Genomic DNA, 20,575 nt, shown 5'->3' on the forward strand with positions numbered 1-20,575 from the left:
CCTTCATAGTCATTACATCTGGAGTGCACAATTTTACATCATTTTCATACCATAATCAGTTACAGATATCACAAACAGATGTAGTTTTCAGAAATTGTTGTTCAAATTCTTTACAAGAGTTAGTCGTGAAAAATGATTTCATGCTTGACTACTGTTGAAACTTGTGGAGGGTCTACAACAGGCGGTTGAGCTGAAATATGATTTTGTTTCTTTTTTGATGGTGCAATCAAAGCTGGTTGTTGCAGTATACTCTGTCTAGCCAGTTCAGAAATTGATTGAAAATCCTCAGGTAATTCATTTGAACTCAAATTTTCTAGATTGAAATCTTCAGGAAGTTCTTGAATGGAATTTCATGATGTTGATGGCCCAGCTTCTTGATGAGAAGTCGATGTAGAAGGCTGATGTTGATCAAAATCTTGAGAAGCAGATTTTATTAAACACTTTTTTTTTCCTTTTTTTTTTTTTTTTATCATCTACATTTTGGAACTCGTTCTTTTGTCAACATGGGAGGCTTCTTCAGTGGCTTTTATTATTTTATTTTTCATAATATTACTGCCCGCCACTTACTCTACCGAATCAACATTAGTGACTGAGTTAGCGTCATTTAGGAAGTGACGTCATTTGCATCATTTTTGTTTCTTAGTATAAACGATGTAACATTTTATTCTCATCCCCGCTACTTGCTCTACCAAATCGTTAGTGACTCAGTTAGCGTCATTGGCGCCATTTCCATCTGAAAATTTCATTGCCATTTGGTTTTGCTTCAGTCCAAAAATGTAGTAGGTGCTGCCAAAGATGTTTTCGTATCCATAAAAAAAAAAAAAAAAAAAAAAGCCAAAGTGGATGATGAGGGACATTAGCTAGTTAGACAGAGCAAAAGAAGGAAGTCTGTAGTAAGGCAACAGAAGTAGTTACAAGTATATATGCAAATGCTGAGTATGAGGTTCTTAGCAAAAACAGCTGAAAATGGGGATGGGTATTCTATGTAACTGCTAAAAAGAAAAGACTAAATCAGATAAGTCTCTTAAAAGAGAAAAGCAGCAGGATAATTTATAACCTAGATGAAGTGGCTCATACTTGGCAAATATACTTGCCAATACACATATATACTTGGCATTGCTCTTTACAAATGAAATATTCAGTCCAGGAGAAACCATAGGTGGTGTAGAAGGCTGCAAATGAGAAAAGTGGTGACTATGGATTAAGCCTGAGGACAATTCAATGTGGAATCTAGAAACATCACCAATTAACAAATAGTTCTATTGTGTGGGAGTTTTAATATAAAACTTTGTACAGAGTAAAATTTGCTTGATAACTACAACTCTTGCGGTGTGGTCAAGTATAATTCACATTTCAATTTAATTCATTCAAAAAGCTTTCAGTAATTGCTTTAGTCTCAAGTCTCTTCCCCCCACGCAATTGCACACAGCGAGTAATTATAATTACTCGCTGTGTGCAATTGTAATTACTTTGGCAGCGAGTAATTATAATTGTTAACATAGTTGGAATCCATATTTCAATTTCAAGACTTTTCAAAAAAAAAAAATCACCGTCTTTTGTTTCCTCAGCGGATGTAGGGAAATAAGTTTTTTTGGATTTGCTGCCAGATAACATCTAGTTCAAAATATATTTCTGTTTAATTGACAGAATTTTCATTTTTGAATGCAAAGAAGGCACAAATTTTAGATTTTTCCTGTTACTGTCACTGCCAGGTAGCAGTGACAGTAACAGGAAAAATCTAACTGCCAGGTAGCTGCTTGAAAAAAGCAGCTACCTGGCAGTTGACAGTAATAGGAAATTTTCATATGTGAACACTGATTACTCATTTTCCAGATAAAATAAAACAAAATAGAGGAGAATATTTGATAGAAAATATATAATACAATGACTTGAAACAGAAGTAATGCCTAACTACACTGTTTAACTCTATTGAAAAACTGAAAACTCAAAATCAGTTGAATCTCTATTTTAAAAAATGCTTTAATCCCAATTACTGATTTATGAAAATTCAGAGAATTAGTATTGCAATTTTTGTTCCCCTTAAAATATTGGCAATCCAGGAAATCCAAATTAATCCTCTGAAATGAATTTTTATTTGATTTGGTTTTTTTCCTCTTTCAAGAAAAAAAAAAATATAAAAAAAAGCTTGAAGTGTTTAATTTTGAACTAACTTAACATGAAATCAGTTACATTTCAAGATTTTTCCAACTTATTACATTACTTTGGTAGTTTAGGGGCCAAAATCAGTTAAGTAAAAGTTATCAAAAATAATAACTATCAACTCTGTAACTCCATCCACATTTGAGTGTTACCATCTAGCAGCAGTCCAGGCATATGGCATCATCAGAATCACATGGTTGGACAACTCATTAGCATAGGCCATAGTGAATGGTTTGTTGTGCCTTCTGTCACGTTTTGTTATGCCCTTGCATGGATGAAACAGCTGCAGAATTATGTGATTATAACAGCTTTATGAACATGGTTTAATTTTGAATTAAAAAATCTATATCATAACAACAGTCATAGCTAATGATTTCTGAAACTAAACACTTCAAAAATCAAAACACAATTATTTGCATCCACCATGATTTCTTAATACCAAAAACCATGACTGGTAGTTTGTACCTTGTTATTAAACAAAATGAAAATCATTTTTTTTATTTATTTTTCTTTCTTTATCATTAATGCTTAAATTCTTTCCCTTCCTTCCCTCCCTTTATTTGTTGTTCTGTTTATTATTTACAAACATCCAAATACTCTGTATTTTTAGGTTTAGAGGTTTATGAGGTGTTTCATTTGACATGCACAGTTGTTAATTTGCTTAGTTTTAATTTTAAGATGTTTTGCAGAAACCGTTTGTGCTATATTTCTCATAACTTTCAAGATAATGAGTCAAAAATTAATATATAGTTTGCAAATACCGTACAGTTTTATGATTTCTTATTATTTAAAATTTGCCTGATCACTTGCTTTTTTTTTTTTTTTTTTTGCCAGTGGCAGAGTTGATTCATTCTTTTGTTTAATCTGAAAGCATCAGTTTTACTTTAAAATCCCTTCTGAACCCCAGTTCATGAGCTAAAAATAAGAGTACCCCTGCCCCACTCTATTTTGAAACTGCATGTTAAATCAAAAAAGCTATCTCCAATGGGCAATTGTGAGGAACATTGCTAGAAATTTATTTTCAAAATTATAAAATAGCAATGCTATTTGGATTTATTGAAATTATTAAGTTAGGAGGACCTTCTTGTCCTTTCATGTTTTTTCAGTCAGCAGTATCTGAATTGTCCAGTTGATTCTCATCATTTGCAGCAGAATAAATTTTATCTTCAGAACAAGTTTGTGCAGTATTGCACTACTTTCAAACAACTGAGACTGCTGCTAACAGCCTGATGAGTGTCTTATCTTTTAAATAAATAAATTTTGGAAATTTCATTTGTTTGAAACTAGTGGAGTAACTCTTTATGTAGGCTGTTTGTTTTACTCTAAGTGATAAGACCATTGCATTAACTTTAATTAGGCAGTTTAAATCCTGCTTACTGGCTGTAAAACCAAATAAAATAAAAATACGGTCCTTCCTATTGCATATAATTTCAATAAAGTCAAAATAGCATTAGCTATTTTACAATTTTGAAAAAGTATATATGGGATAAGTATAAAATATAGGATAAAAGTGTAACATTGTAGGGTGCAGTACATAAAATACAGAATTCAGGTATTTCCTGGATGGCATTCTACCATTCACTGCTATAAACAGACCCAGTCCATGCCAACAAAACATTCCCCATACTATGATACCATCTCCGGATGCTTGAGTTGTCTTAACAAGGCGAGCAGGGTCCATCACTTCGTGAGGGTCTCGTCACATTCTCTACCGACTGTCAATGCAAAACAAAGAGTATCGTGATTAGTCCATTGTTCTGTGTCCAATCACGGCGTTCTCGGCACTACTGCAAGCGGACTTTTCTGCGTGTCTTTGAAGTGAGTGGTTTCCGAATAGGCCGGCGACTGCCAATACAGTACAGCAGCCCCCGTTATAACGCGGTTCGCTTTATGCTGATTCGCTATAACGCTGTTCTTATATTATAACCCGTATCTGAATATAACGCTGTCACAGATCACTATAACGCTCTTTTACAGATTGCATTTTTGGCATATTTAACGAAATCGTTTCATTTGATTGGAGTCGATAGCTTGAAAATGAATAGCAAAGCAGCATTAAAACGTTTCCCACGCTCAGTAAAATTTTCTCGCACGCTAATTTAATGCAGTACAGTGACTTGTTACGTAGTTCCGAGATCAACATTTTAAAAAATTATCAAGTATATTGCTTGTAATATTTGCGTTATATGCATTTATCCAAAGACTAATCATCACTCAGTACAGCATTAGACATCGTGCGTAACGGACAGTTTACTCAAACGTATCATAATTAATGCAACCAATGCAGTTACATTTTCGAAGAGTTAATAATGGCCGATAAGAATGAAAAAAAAAAAAAAAGTCTGGGTGCAGTACGAAGACTATAAATGTAAGAAAAATATCGAATTTGAAAATTAAATTAGACGTTTTGAAGCGAATCGATTCCGGTCAACGACAGGCGGATGTGTGCCATAATTTAGGACTTGCAAGTTTAACTGTAAGAACAATTATAAAAAAATAAAGAATTAATTTTAGCAGCGGGAAAGATAACTGTTCTACTGCAAGCAACTAGGACTAGGCCGACTATTAGGATTGAAATGGAAAGACTTTATAACTAATTTTATTGAAGATAATATCCAATGCAGAATCCAGTTAAGTTAATATTATAAAAGAGAGAGATTAGCCAATATGATGATCTGCAGAAAACTCACCTAAAAAAGAAAAAAAAAGTGGAACTATTTAAAACTGGTAAGGGCTGGTTGAATAGATTTAAAATCTAGGAAGAAGCCGCAAGTGCAGATCAAGGAATGGAAACTTTCAAAAAAGAACTTGTTAAAATTATTGAAGAGGGGTATTGTGTGTTATACTTCTCAACAAGTTTATAACATAGAAGAAGGGAAAAAAAAAACACACACCACGTTTCAAATCGGCGAAGGATCGTGTGACTTTATTGTTGGGTGGTAACGCTGCGGGGGATTTAAAATTAATGCCCCTTTTAGTTTATTTAGAAGATGTCAACCCAAAATCGATACATTTTTCATGATTAAATTCATGATTTTAATTGGAATTTTAAGTTTAATTTTGATACGTGAGTAGTTACCACAATTATATACGTATGTAATGCAGAATATTTTATATGTACAAATATTTGAATATTAAATATTTTGACCGACATCTGTGCATCTTTTCACTACCGTTTATTATTGATTAGGAAATATCCTGTGGCACAGACCGCAACTTACAAATACATATGTTACTTTATGGGAATGTGGCGCTCGCTTAGCGCTGATTCACTTAGCGCTCTGTTTTTCCGGAACGGAGGAAGGCTTCCGTTCCACACCAATGGATTACATTGGAAAGATATTAAGGCGCTCTAGATTTAGAGCATCGTAGGCCTCCGTAGCCGAGTGGGCAGGAGCGGGAGTGCAGTAGCACACGCTCTTTGAGTAGACCGGGGTTTAAGCCCTTGACTGCTGAATACGGTCGATCTGCCAACCCGCACTGGACCAGCGTGGCAGATTATGGTCCATTTCCCTCAGCATGAATTGTTGAGGAGGCTTCCATCCTGCAGTGGGTTGATAATGGCTGCACTTTACTTTTTTTTTTTTTTTTTTTTTTTCCGGAACGAATTATCAGCGTTTAGCGGGGGTCACCTGTACTCAATTTCTTCAATTTTCTGTGCATGGTACAGTTGAAATAGGGCTGTTCTGGGCATGGTTGAATTCAGATGTTATATGCTGGATGCCCTATTTTTCCGTATAGTCCGATGATGGCTGTGCTCTTGAAGTATTGTTTTTTTTTTGTCACATTTACTGAAGAACTGCTTGTTTTCCAGTCATTAAAAACTTCTGAGATGACTTTTAAATGCTTTTGAGAAACCAGTTATGTCTTTCGTTTCTCCTGCTAAACTTATACTCATGATAAGACTTTGAAAAAGTGATCTTATACTCATGATAAGACTTAGAAAAAGTCTTATCATGAGTATAAGATCACGCGTTTTCCCGTGATTCTGACTTCAGATTACTTCAGTCAAACAACTTGTACAGGCTTTTCGCTTATACTCAGAGGCTACTCGTCGTTACCCCATCACAGTGTGCTTTGCATCCATTTGCAATTATTCGCATTTCTTTGCATTTTTCCTGTCTGTGATTGTCTTAATACAACGGTTCGTAGTTTTTTAGACCCTCACGAAGTGATGGACCCTAGTCGCCTTGTTAAGACAATTTAATATATGCACAAACTGTCTAAAGCTAACAGTACTTCATTAAAACTACATTTAAGCTATGAATTTCTTTTTAACATACAAAACGTAAAAAATAAAATAAAAATAAATAATAATAAAATAAATAATAATTGTACATGGTGACCATATAGGTGCTTATGCTCGTATATGTGCGAACCTTCCTAAAAATCCTTACATACACACACATATATACACACACACACACACACAGTTTCAGCTTTGTACAAAGCATTTAAGTTGGTTATGCAGGAAAACTTACTGGTCTGGAATTCACATCGTCAATCAAGAAGTCCTTGTTTCTCCACTTTTCTTCCCATGCCTATTTATGTATTTCTTCAACTACGTACCAGATCAATGCTTACCTACTTGCTTAAACTTGCGTTTAGAATCGAGGTTTTTCATTAGGATCGTCTTTTGCCTTTCATTTGGCATCCATCCAGAAATTGCACAATGCTAGGTTCTTACATGATTATAGTAATAGTATTCACCATATTGCAAGGAAGCCAGAATACAAATTATATGCTTCCCCCCCACACACAGGTAAAAGTCAGTTATTCAGTTGACTTTTGCATTTATTCAGACTGTCAGCCTCAACTACCTGAGAAGGCAACTTGTTCCAACAATAAACGACTCGCTTGCTAAAAGAAAACTTCCTACAATCTCAACCCCTGTAATTTGAATTTGTGACCTCTAGTTCTGGAATTCTTTATAATAGTGAGAATTCCACCTTCATTCATTTTACTAATCCCTCTCAAAGCCTTATAAATCTCAATTAGGTCACCTCTGAGGTTGCCGAGCTCTGTATCCCATATAATCGCAGTCTTTCCTCATATGGCCGTCCTTTTGCCGATGGTTGAATGTTTCATTGATGACGAACTTCTCTGAGCCTCAAACTTTTAATACATCATCTCCACTTTTCTTTTCGGTTTATTGGTGAACCTTCAAAATAAAATTTAAAATCTTGACGAACGACCATGTTCGGCGTGTGTAATTTCCTTTTCTTTTCGTGAGATGGGGTAAGTAAGAAAATCTACATTTTCGCCCGGGCACATTTTTTACCTGGGACTTGAGTTGTGGGAATGAATGACTTTTTTCCGTCAACAGGTAAACTATTGACTATATTCAGTAATATTACCACAATGCATAATTTCTCTCACTACGCCAAATACAATATCCATTTTCATTGAATTTTAACTACAGATGATAAAACTGAGCTTTTTATCAGAAGATATGAAATAAATAAAACCTAAAAATAATGAAACAGTAAGTCACCAGTAAATTTCCCAGCCTGCTGGAATATGTAAAATTAACTCCTGACCCTTAGCGTCTCGCTACGAAGGATTATTGTACTTATCCTTTTGTACAATGAGGATTTCTTTATTTATTTTTTAACTTCTCAGTAGTTGAGTTTTTAAAATTGTACTTGGTTTTTTTATTAATTAAAATGTCATTTTGTATTTTATTATTATTTTTCCATATATGATCAGCGCACTGGCTAAATTTAAAAAGCGTGCGACAAGAAAATTGGTATATAGCTACTAGTTAATAAAATGCATCAGAGAAGTCTGTGTGGCATTCTTTCGACAACGTGTGTTCACTTCTCTTTATAAATAACGAACTAAAATTAATTGAAAAGTTTCCATTTGATAATGCGCTGAAATTGTACTAAATATACCAGGGAACGTGATTTGAAGAAAGAGAAATGCTAAATAATTTTAACCACGAAGTGGTGTGAATTATTACCTGACAAGAAAGCCATCGAAATTTATTGAAACTTTAATTCGGGAGGATTATTTCGTTACATTACATGTTTATAGTTCATTTCGAATTTGTGTTTGTCGTCATGAATTAGTTTTTGTACATTAGCTTAGACGTTGGTCAACTATCGTGTTATATGTCACGCTTTTTTTCTCCTCCCCCCCCCTTTTTTTTTTACTCTCTTTCCTCCGCGTCTTCTTGGGTCCAGTGTTGACAGCAGACCCTTGTGGGCCTACATGGTGTGCTGTGTCACGTGTTGAAATGTAAATTGTCTTTACGAGACATGCAGAAGCCATCGGCAAATATTTGTCCAGGGTTGACAGCCTTTCTGTCGAACGTAACTGCTCCTACTGGCTATTGGTATGCCGCATTGGTGGCCGCGATAATTGGAGCATTGGCCGGGAGCAAGGGCGCCGTCTCTCGGTCTGTCTCTAGAGATGGTAGCGGTAAATTGAGTTAGGGCCAGTCGGCCACTGTTTGATCAGCTCCGACCCCTACTTTTGGTTCTTGGACCATGAATGTTACATAGGCAGCCAACACCCCAGGTATTCCGACAAGTGGCCAGGGCTGCGGCGGTCTGCCCTTTCTTACAGCTGACAGAACTCGTAATCTTGGTCGTTACACTAGAAGTACTTCAACTGCTGTAGATGGTGCAGATCCGAATAGCGTGTCTTCACTTGTGAACAAAAAAAAAAAGTTTATTTATGGTATCTTTTACATATGTAAAACTGTTTAAAAAATAGCCATAGTTGATAAACTTCCCACGAACCATGTCTCGCATCGGTCGCCTTGGAGTCAAAAGGAAATGATTTTACTCTTGAAAGAATACACTCACTATTCGCAAATTATATTTAAGAGAATGTTGTTAGCGGTGAATTTTATGTGATAGCGAAGTGGGGAAACCTCCATGAAATCGCGAAGAGAGAATGGCGACTGTATGAAATATTGTATATGCTTTGCGTGAATTGTTCGTGCAAATAACGTGTTGTGAAGGGCGGATATTAGTGTACTGTACCTCTAAAACTACATAAACTATATTAGGCGGCGTAGGCGTGGTAAGGCTTACTTTATCTCATAAACAGCGCCCCCTATCTTTATATCTAATGCGACTACTTCACCTGCCAAGCACTTTCATTAGTTGTTTGTGATGGCAGTGTGGATAATTTAGCTGTCTGGTCAGATTAGACCGCCTCTTTGAGGCTGTTATTTATATAAACAGCCTCAAAGAGGCGGGCTGTTCTTTTCGTTCGAGCAGTTACAACTTTTTGACAGAGTTAAACATGGTGTGACGGTGAATGACACCAGGTTCCCGCCTTAGTGGCCAGATGCTTTGTTACTACTTACGCTTCGTATTTCATGACACTTTGAGTTATCTGCACAATAATAATATTTACAACTTCCGGTGTACCCTGAAAAGCTGCTTTCATAAACTATACAAATTACAGTTTTCACATTTAACTAGAGTCCATCCTTTCCAGTGAACATACATACCGTCACATTAAAAGATTGTTGTTAATTATAATATAAAATTACTTAGACTAAAAAAAAAGAGTCCACTAAGATTTTTTTCACTTTTATTTTATAATTTTTCATCACATTGCTTAGATCGGTATTAAATAATTCTCCCCTTTAAAAAATTGGTTTGTAACTTTCCCCTGTCTATAAAGGAATGCTTGTTGGTAACTACCAAACTTGGACTGGCAGTGTAAAATGACCCGAGGTGAATAGCCTTGCCCTTCACCGAAAGGGTTTGAAGCCATCGCTAATCACTGCGTCCTGGTAAAGACCGGTTACGGCAGAAACACAGGTTTCCTTTATCTTATGTGACACCAAAGAATGTGAAACTCAGCAATTTTTCGACAGAGCTAATTAAGTCCGCTGAAATCCTGGTTGAATATGTGCTGTAAAAACTGTTACAGTGTCCTAATTATAAAGTCGTGACTGTTTCATTTTCAAGAATGTTGAAATAATGAGAGAAAGTTCACTCTTTTGAAGATTTAACAAAGATTTCCGTTTTGTGATAAAGAACTTTTTTAGAGTATTTATGGTAGTTTTTAATTCATTAACAAAGTAGTAAAAAGCGTGCTTTTGTAGCTTATTGGTTACTGTATTTATTAATTTCAATATTTAAATTAGTACCGTTAGCTTGCTGTTATCAATTGAAAATTTATTCGCTATCATCAGTCCAAAGTGCAATTTTAAAATGGCTAGAGGACTTGGAGGTAAAATATCACCTTCATTAGTTTTTGTTATTATGGTATGTTTTTTGGGTCATTTTGTCATTTGACCAGAAACGATTAAATGCAGTTATAATAACTTGACACCGTCCATGTCCCCTCTATTAAAGAAAACTACTTGATTAAAATTATTGAAGAAAATAAGAAAATCATTTCTCTCGGTAATGAGATTAAAAATTCCCTTTCGGTTCCAGCATCTGTACCATGGATAGTCCAGCTGTAGATCCATTAAGTCATGATATGATGTGGGTCCGTAACTAGATCTACGATATATTTGCCTAAAGGTTCGGAGTTACCAGAGCGCCTGCCAGTTTTTTTTTTTTTTTTTACTAAAAATTACATTAGGGACCATGAAAGCTTGTGTACCTAGGAGTGATAAATCTGGTCCTGCATTTTTTAGTTGCAGCAAGTGACAACTTCTGAAATGGCCTCTCGAACAGCGTGCACTGATTCTCCAAGTTTCCCCCTAGGAACTCAGGAGCAAATTGATATTTTATTAAATTCCGCAATTTAAATATCACGAAATGAACAGATCTTTTCAGCAATCTCGCCTTTTCCAAATAATTGTACGGCTGGGGACAGAGGAATTTCCAGCTTCATTGTAACTTTTTATTGCAGCTGAATATATCAGTGCAAATCTAATAATGGACCCTGCATTACAGTTTCACACGACAAAAACAAAGCTTTGCTGCAAGGGTCTGGAAGTTTGGGAAAAGTATCACGGTTACCCATTCCCTCCTTCAGCAGCTCTCTTGAAGAATTTTTAATAATATACAATGCAATGTTATCATTTAACTGGTGGTGATTATCCTGTTGTATAATGCCGTGGTTAGGCAGCAGTCTTGAGAACTGCATAGAAGTTTTGAAACTTAGTTTTAGGAAAGACGTGGATCTGTTGGAACGAGCACAGAGAAGAGGAACATGGCTAGTCAGGGGCTCAAAAGCGTACTTTTACCAAGAAAGATTAAGTTCTGAAGTGTGCAGGGCTTTAAGTGGATTGAATAAACTGAATGTTGATAGCATTCTTTCTCGAACGACGCACAAAAGGGGAAATAAATTTAAATTGAGAAAGAATGGTTGGGGAACAGATGTGCCCAGAATTGATTGTTGGAGCAAACTTCCATATGGCGTCGTGGAAGTTGGTAGTTTGAATAAATTTGAGGAAGAATTATACAAATTATTAGAACGAATAGGCAAATAAATAAAGAAATAAATAAATAATACAAAAAATGTTTTATTTTTATTATTTATTTTGACTAATGTCGTATATACTCGCTTCCTTGGTGGATCATTTACCGTTACTAATATTATTGGTATTAATCACGGTATACACTGTACTGTGAACTGCAAACGCGGTTCAGTATTCCGTGATTTTATATGCGGCACTTCATTTTTTACTGCTTTTACATTAATATTCACAGACAGACTTTAAATTGACAGAGATATATGTGGAAATTCCATACCACCTTCTCCCATATCTGTAATAGAGAATTTCCTTCCCACCTCTAGCTAACGAACTAACTCAGTTGCAATACAAAGCATGCCACACCAACTGCAAAAAATAAAAAATAAGACTCAAACTTGCAAAGTAATCTTCGAGAAGAATAATATCAGTATTTTACACAGTGATGAGTAAAGGCGGCAATCATTTGTGGAACCGACGTTCCATAATTCGTGTTGTGAAAAATGAGGAAGATGTACAGAAAATTAATTTTTATTTTGTAAAAGTGGTGTTGAATCCAGACCTGCCTCACAAATGGGATCCGTAAATCTTCAAGAGGGATGAACATTTACAAGGCAGGTGAAGATACAGAAGTCAGGCAACGTTCCTTCTAATACAGTACGTAGTTTTTTATGTCCGTTGAAATGAAAGGAAATTCCCCCTGGGGGGAACCACTCGTGAATTCAATACTGGGTTAAGGGATGCTCCCTCTATTCCCCGTAGTAGTGAGTAGCTTTCACGCTCTATTCCTGTGTTGGCAGTATACATATTATCGGGTAGCTAACATTAAAGAAAAAAAAGTTTACAGCATGTTCACCGAGATCAACGTTCCCATGTTTTTTTTTTTTGTGTGTGTGTGCCTTTCAGGCTGCTCAGCCTGAAAGGATAAGTGAAGAATGTCGGTCAGACCGTCACTATACCATATTTTATTAATATTTCCTTTGTGATGCGAGGATTGCTATTTTACAGTTTCTTTTTAGTTGCAGTTATATGAGCCTACCCGAATTTCATCGCTAGTCAGATTGCATCACAATAAAAAGGATCTTCCACAAATGAATGAGATGCCCACGTGGGGTAGCACAGTTGGCTGGTAGAATCGCCGTCCTCCCCAGACTGGGTGCAAAAGACCTGAGTTGAATCTCGTTGGTGATGTGAAGAATTTTATGGGCCTTTTTCACGGCGTGCTGAGTTAGTCGGTCTCGGGCGAAAGTAGCATGGGTTTTTCGTACAGAAAACACGCAATTTACAGACGGGTATACACGGAGCAATATGGCCTTAGTCGTTGATGCCCCTAAAACCTTACTACTACAAAAACAACAGCATGTTTGAGATGAAATAAGTATGACACATCTACATTTTCCACCTGATACGGGGTTCGAATGCTGTCAGAGACTGGACATACTTTTGTATTTCTTATAATGCTAGGTTCAGTAGTTTCGGTTGGATGTAGCAGCCCCCGAAATCAGCTGCAGTTTCTTATTTTGCGAATCATATACAATTTCAAGGTTTTGAAGTGTTTCAGAATGTAGACTACTTCGTCATAATGCTCCCGTTCATATGGTATTTATCCTGTATTTTCTCTGTATAGGTATGTGATGAAGTGGGCAATTTACAAGTTATGTTGATCGAAAAAACAGGAATAACTCACGGAGGGCGAACCCCGCTCTCATTACCTGCGATTGGCTGAAGAGACCTTTAAAACTTTCTCCGGTTTCGTACTGGATACGAACCCACTATTCTGCCGTGCAGTTTCGAAATTTGCAGATGCAATCTATTGACATCCCCTTTCTATAAGCCTACTTTCTTTCATCTGTGGCCCCGAGTGCCAAGCTGTCCAGTGACTGCGAACACCAAAGCCCTCTGTAGAATATTATTATACACTTCCGAGAAATTAAAGGTTTGTTCGTTATTTTTATTATTATTATTTTTTTTTTTTTTTTAGGAGCATTAGCAACTAAGGCCATATTGCTCCGGGGATATGCGGTGGTCATTCCCTGACCTTTCCGCATCCTCCGTATTTGGTCACTGGCTTGAACCCCGGTCTAATCAAGAAGCGTGTGCTACGCACTGCTGCTCCTGGCTACGGAGGCGCCCTTTAAAGGCAGATCTCTCTTCTTTTTTGCACACACATGATGGAATAGAAAGTAATCAAAGGCTTAGGCCCTGCTTACTAACCTTTTCAGATCCCATAATTTGTATGGACGGTTAGAGGCACTATTCTGAGTTTCAGCAATATTTACTGTTTGAAATAGCTAAGTGAAAGGTGGTGGGCTGTTAATCTAGATGATTAATGTTTCCACACTATTGCAGATAAACAAACTCTTTTCCTCGACAACTTCATCCACGAAACTTAATTTAGTTTAGGACAATCCACCTCCGCTGGGCGTATTCTTCTGCCAGTGTCTCGTGCTTATTGCCACTGGCGCATTCTTCATATCTCCATTTCCTAGCCTGTGTGGTGGACTGTTTCAACCTTTTATCAATGTGCACTTTTTATAATTGATGAACTGATAGCGTTTTATTGAACTTTTTATCATGGGTTTGTAGTTCTTGAGCGTCTTTGAGACTCATTGGCATACCATTGACTACATTACCTACTGGACTGGACTGGACTGGACTGGACTAAGTGGATAACACCGATGAGCCAACACATGACCAGCGAGTCGTTATGCAAATCGAAGCAACTGCAGGTGAACTACGCGTGCGCGGGTCGGGACAGGGTATAAAAAACACTCTATACTGAGCTCCATTAATCAGTGTTACTCTTGTTCTTCAGTTGGGAAATGCAGCGGACTTAAAAAAGCGAGTTTGACAAAGGCCAAATGGTAATGGCCAGACGACTGGGTCAGAGCATATCCTAAATGGCACGGCTGGTGGAGTGCTCACGGTCAGCCGTGGTTAGTACCTACCGAAAGTGGTCCGAGGAGGGAAAACCCACGAATCGCCGGCGAGATGTTGGATGTTCACGGCTCACCGATGCTCGACGTCAGCGAAGGCTCTCCTGGATGGTACATGGCAACAGAAGGGCGACTGTGGCTCAACTCGCCGGTAATTGGAATGCTGGTGACGGGTCACAAGACAGTACATCGAATCGTGCTTAAAATTGGGCTGCGTAGCTGCAGGCTGCTCAGAGTGCCCATGCTACCACGGTTCACCGGCGACAGCGCCTACAATGGGCACGCGAGCATCGAAACTGGACCTTGGGTGATTGGAACAATGTCGTCCAGTCCGATGGATCACGTTTCCTGTTGCACCATGTGGACGGCCGGGTACGTGTGTGTCGTTTACCTGGGGAAGTGATGGTGGTGTCATGTTTTGGGCGATGTTCTGCTGGCATACCCTGGGTCCAATCATCCATGTGCCGGGAACTCTGACGTCTAGCACCTACCTAAACAACGGAGACGGGGGAAATCCCTGGTGCCGTTTGTCACTAAACACACTGCACTCTACACCTAAACGTCTCATTACTGACCAGGTACACCCTTTCATGGCAACTGTCTTCCCCTCTGGCGGTGCCGTCTTTCAGCAGGATAATGCGTCATGCCACACCGCCCGTATTGTTCGAGACTGGTTCGCGGAACATGAGGAAGACTTCCAGATATTGCCCCTTGCCTCCAAATTCCCCAGACATCAATCCCATCGAGCATCTATGGTTTGTGTTGGAACAGCAACTCCGATCTGTGGCGTCTCACGCACGAACCTTATAGGAGTTAAAGGATCTGCTGGTTACGTGTTGGTACCAGATTTAGAAAGCATCAATCCCTTGCCGGATACGAGCTGTTTTTGTTGCACGTGGAGGACCAACATCATATTAGGTAGGTGGTCATAATGTTTTGGCTCATCGGTGTATGTACTAAACATATCTATTTATGTGTTGTATAAGTGAAATCATGTATCTGTGTCCTTAAGTACGGTATTGTGTAATAAAATGGGGATGCCAGTTTTTGGCAGGGAACGCCTAGTACAATAAATAAAAATAAAAAACCACAGCTACTGATATCCCGGTAAACCCTTTAACGAACAAAACAAAACCTAAATCTCTATATGATTCCCCTGCATTTAAATCACATTAGAAAACGTATATAATTTTTGGCCCTAGAGCTAACCGATCTTTTGTATGTTATTCACAGAACCAAAGTTCTCTATAGACACTAACAGGAATAAAACCTTATTCACATCTAGTATTCAGATCAAGCCATTCTGGGATCAAGAGAAATGATTTAGCCCATGAGGCTGCCAAATATGCAAAACTTATAGGAACTTCCGTTCAGCAGTAGCATACTATCGATTACAGACAATGTCATCCTAATGATTGTAAACACGACAAAAGATGTGGAGACAGAAATACCCAAATATTTCGTTCCCATTTCTGATATCAGTTGCTTTGTTGACTTAAAGAACCATTCTGATAAAATTAAGTAATTGAGTAATTTAAGTAATTAATTTTTCATTATTAGGTTGTAAAATAATTAGTTATTTGTTCAAAGTTTAATTAAAATCTCTTAATGGAATTTTTATTTATGACTTTTTTTTTCTTTAAATTGATTTCGTGATAACGAAAGAGACATTTCTATTTATTAACGACGATTATTTGCTGTCCGTAATATGACGTTTTTCTCCCTAGATGTCGCTACCTACACTTCATGATTTGAAACCGGAAATACTTGAAGCCAAGGTGCAAGTTCACCGATTTATGTCCACTGCGGGACTCTCTAGCTGCTATCTCAAGGACGACATCACTGAAATCTATCAACAGTGGGAAGATGTTTATGAACAGTTAGTATACATTTATCAGTACGTTAATACATAATAGCAAGATAAATGCCCTTTAACCGTGGCATTAAAAAAAAAAATTTTTTTTTTTTTTTTTCAATACGAACTATGGCTTTATGTTAGTTTAGTGTACAAATAAGAATGTTCTGTTGTATTCCATTAATTTTACATTTTCACCTTTCCTAAGTTAAGCTTTTAACTTTTATTTTAATTTTACATTTATTCACAAATAATTGTGCATAAAGAGAATTTTCGTAAGGGTTTGGGAAGATTTTTTTTTTTTTTTTTAAATAGTCAAATTGCGGTTTGTCTTCTTTGTTATTCAAGCCTTACCATATCAAAAATTAATTTAGCTGTACCTGCTGAGATGCTATCCATTTGTAACCACAACGAGACTTGCATCTTCCGAAGGTTTGTGCTTTGGCTAATTCGATATAGCTGTTATTTATTATTATTTTGTTGTGAAATTACATGAAGGTATTTAATTTTAATGGCACGCAAGTGTCGTGTCAGATATATATGCAGTGGTTAATAAAGTAGCCCTTGTGAGGGGGATACGCTGTAACAACCGATATACGAGGGGCGTTTGAAAATTGACCCGAACACGCAAGATTAGTGGTACAGTGTTAAAAAAGTTTCATACCCCCCCCCCCCTTTTTTTTTTTTTTTTAAATTACATGTCCTGAAGTCAACAAAGTTGTGTAAATAAGGAAAGATGGATAGAATTAGTCACCGTGCAGCCATCCAGTTTGGGGGCAAAAGGAACTACAGTAACGTCAAAGGCAATTCAATTATGGTGAGGAGTGATCGAAGAGTGACAGTTCCGTACGTTGCCAGTGTCTTGGACTTCTCATCTGAACGTGGGCACCACATCATAACAGAGGTTCTCACTATGAAAAAGGTGTCATCATGACGGGTCCCAAAGTTGTTTACAGCAGATCAAAAGTGCACAAGAGTTGTCAAGTCATTGCATTGTTTTCAAGTAGATTTTCCAGGCAAGGTTTGCCATTAATGAGACGTCCATCACTTTCTGCCTGAGACAAAGGAACAGTTCAAAAAATGGAAAACCATCTCTTTTCAACTTCCAAAGAAAGCCAAGTCGATTCTCTCTGCTGGCAAGGTGATGGCATCGGTTTTTGGGATGCTTATCGAATATTGCTAGTAGCTTACTTTCAGAAAGGCTACACAGTCACAGGTATATATTAAGCAACCCTTGTGAGGCGTTTTCGTGAAAATATCAAGAACAAACGCCAAGGGAAAACTCAGCAAAGCAGCCTTGTTCCACCAGGACAACGCGCATACTCACAAATCTATCATTGCCATGGCCGCATTCGTGAGTGCGGCTTTGACATCTTGGACCATTCATCAGGTCTAGCACCAACATTGGAATATCGCATATTTCTTAATTTGAAAAAATACCTGGCCGGCATCCATTTCTGCAATGAATGGATTTCTTAAGTCCCAGAAGAAAACTTTCTTCGCAGCCGGAATCAACACATTTCAGCATCGTCGCAAAAGTGTATTGACTCCAAACGGGACTGTGTCGAAAAGTAACATGTTACCACACTCCCCAAATAAGCCCTTACTCAGGCCACGAACTTTTCAAACGCCTCTCGTATAACGTTAACGTCTTGCATAATTACTTGGTTATTTCATCTGTTCTAAAGTCGATCAATTGTTGAAACTCAAAGGCTGTATCTTCTTGAATGTAGAATCGGAATCTGAAAGAAACCAGTCAAAGACTGATAGATCAGTTTCCGGGAATACCAAACAAATCTCTTGAAAGCAGTTCGTGAATCTTTACAGAAGAAAATCCCAAGTCAATTAGTCAGTTAGAGGAATTTTTTAGTTAAATAACCCTCCTTCTGTCGATCGAATTTTTGGTAGCCAGTGCACCAACTTTCGAAGGAGGATCATGGAAACAGTAAGAACTCGTCAAATTTTTATTGAGAGGAGATGAATGTAAAAGCTCAGTTTTAGTGATGGGAATGTGACTTAACTCCCCATAACTTTAGGATTTGAAGTGAACAAATTTATATGACCTCAGTGAACCCGAAAGGGATTTCCGTATGAAAAACTGTTCCATACCTTCATGAGATTAGGCAATTAACGGACAGTCAAGCTATGTGACGTCACATTCGACCATCACTTGTTTTTACCCATTCTAAATGACACGTCTGTCAGTCGGACGCCGCGCCATACAAACTTCTTGGGTGTACAGGAAAATATCAGCTTACTTTCAACCGAAGTAATCCGAGTTTTCGGTTTTTATTTATTATTTTTACTTAGAATAGTGGTTTTTATGCTTTCCATACTATAATTTTACAATGAAACAAATCCGAACGACATTTCTGAAAGTATCTCAGTATTTATCAATGAATTTGATATGAAGTAGAGGTTGATTGACAGGAGCAAAAGGGATTAGCAAAAACCAACGTGCGGTGAACGGTTTGATTGATTAACCAACAAACAAACTACATTTGATTGTTGATTAATCCCATTAGAATTACGGAAAAGTTTTCCGAACATTCTGAATGGCTCACTTTGGGAACCCTTTCCACGTTCTGGCATTTGTGGATTTGTTCAGCAATTCACAAAACTTTACCTGAACATTGCAGTGGTGTTTGAATTAAATGAAGTAAAACATCGGAACATGCCCTATTGAATTTCCTCGACATCTTAAATTAAAGAAAAAGAAAATAAACTTTAATGTTTTGTTCTATTCATTTTGGGATGTGCATTTTATTTCGCATTTTCGCAGAGGAAAATTTTCTCTGAACGTTGTGCGTGTGCAGATCCATTTTCTAGAAAATTGCCACAATAAGCTAATAGGAAATTGTCAAGGTCTGCTTGCGCTTAACATCGTTCTTACGTTCATAATTTTTATTGCTGAATTGATTTCCATCATTAACCAGTAATACGGGAAAATCGCACTATTCAAACTTTTTTTTATCATCTTAATAAGCAGGCTGGCGAGAATTATTAAACACCATTAATATTTATTTCCAGTTTTTTTATTTTTATTCTGAGGACCACTCCTATTGAAAGTATTACTTAGGCAGAAATAATAAATTGCCCTTAAATGTCTTATGGAAAAATCAAACTGAGTTTGAAGGGAAGTACCCCTATGAATTCTGAATGTGCCATAAACAGGTTTTGCATTTGTCAAGAAAGATAGTAATCCCTGTGACTTCAGACATGATTTTCTGATTTTTCAAACGTAAATTCAAGCGACAGGGATGTCATTATTTGTATCGTTGCTTTCTCACAACTAAGCACAAGGTGCAGATAAGATTCGGCAGTTACCATTCTTAAAATACGATATTTATTTGTTTTTCTTTTCAGATTGAGCTACTCCATGATGGGTATTAGTGGACATTTACATCTTATTGTAATTGTTATAAGAGATTATTATTAATTAAACTATCTTATTTAAAAGATCCCACGTCATTTTGTAACATCACGACTCGACTTATTTTTGTATTAAGATTCAAAATTTTTGTCAGCAGTTTCCCGAAATTCAAATTTGATTCTTAATTACATAAAGAAGAAATAACTGAACAGAGTTTTTTCTCAGAGTACTTTTAAGTTACAGGTATATTCAGGTATATTCATGTGTTGTTGTGGCGGACCCCAGGGTTTCTCTCCCCCCCCACGTTAGTCGCTATTGTTTATCTTCTGTGGCAGCTTGCGCCAAATACGATTCCGTTGTACGCATCGACTATCTGTCCATCGGCCCCCGAGAACAACATCAAGGCCTTCCTAGGAGTAGAATACTGGCTCCTGAGATGGCTAAATAAGATCGCCGGGAAACCGTTTACCATTTCAAGAGCGGTCTTGTTTGCCAATCTGTACATCCCACACTGGAAGTATATCATCATAACCAGAAACATCTTAACTCTGGCAAAGCTACTAACGGAGAGAATAGATGCGCCGAAAGTGGGAAACGTGATCACTCGCCCTCGGATGATACGACCGAGAATAAACAGGGAAGAATCAAGTCTCAAGTGCGAATTGACTCTCTGGGGAGATTCTTCCCAGCAAATACTGTGAATTATTTTAATAATTTAAATATAGATCCAGAGAAACTATGTACAGACAAAATATAGGACAGAAATCTTTGGTACCAGCAGGTATAAATATAATAAAACTAACTTAATAATTTATATAATAATATTTAGCTTTTAACAATTATCTAGTAAT

General features: G+C 37.2%; 1 protein-coding gene across 5 annotated transcripts in view; it reads left to right on the forward strand.

The window, feature by feature from the left end:
* The window catches only part of LOC150084794 (uncharacterized), a 496,975-nt gene that overhangs the window by 452,062 nt on the left and 24,338 nt on the right, over nt 1–20,575 (forward strand). For all 5 annotated transcript variants that reach the window (XM_090376602.1, XM_090376604.1, XM_090376605.1 and 2 more), the window contains exon 16: nt 16,224–16,375. In XM_090376602.1, coding sequence (XP_090232728.1) covers nt 16,224–16,375 — 152 coding nt within the window. The remainder of the gene's footprint in view (nt 1–16,223; nt 16,376–20,575) is intronic.

This window comes from Mastigoproctus giganteus, chromosome 6 (genome assembly GCF_048544385.1).
Source record: "Mastigoproctus giganteus isolate SK-2022 chromosome 6, ASM4854438v1, whole genome shotgun sequence".
NCBI lineage: Eukaryota > Metazoa > Arthropoda > Arachnida > Uropygi > Thelyphonidae > Mastigoproctus > Mastigoproctus giganteus.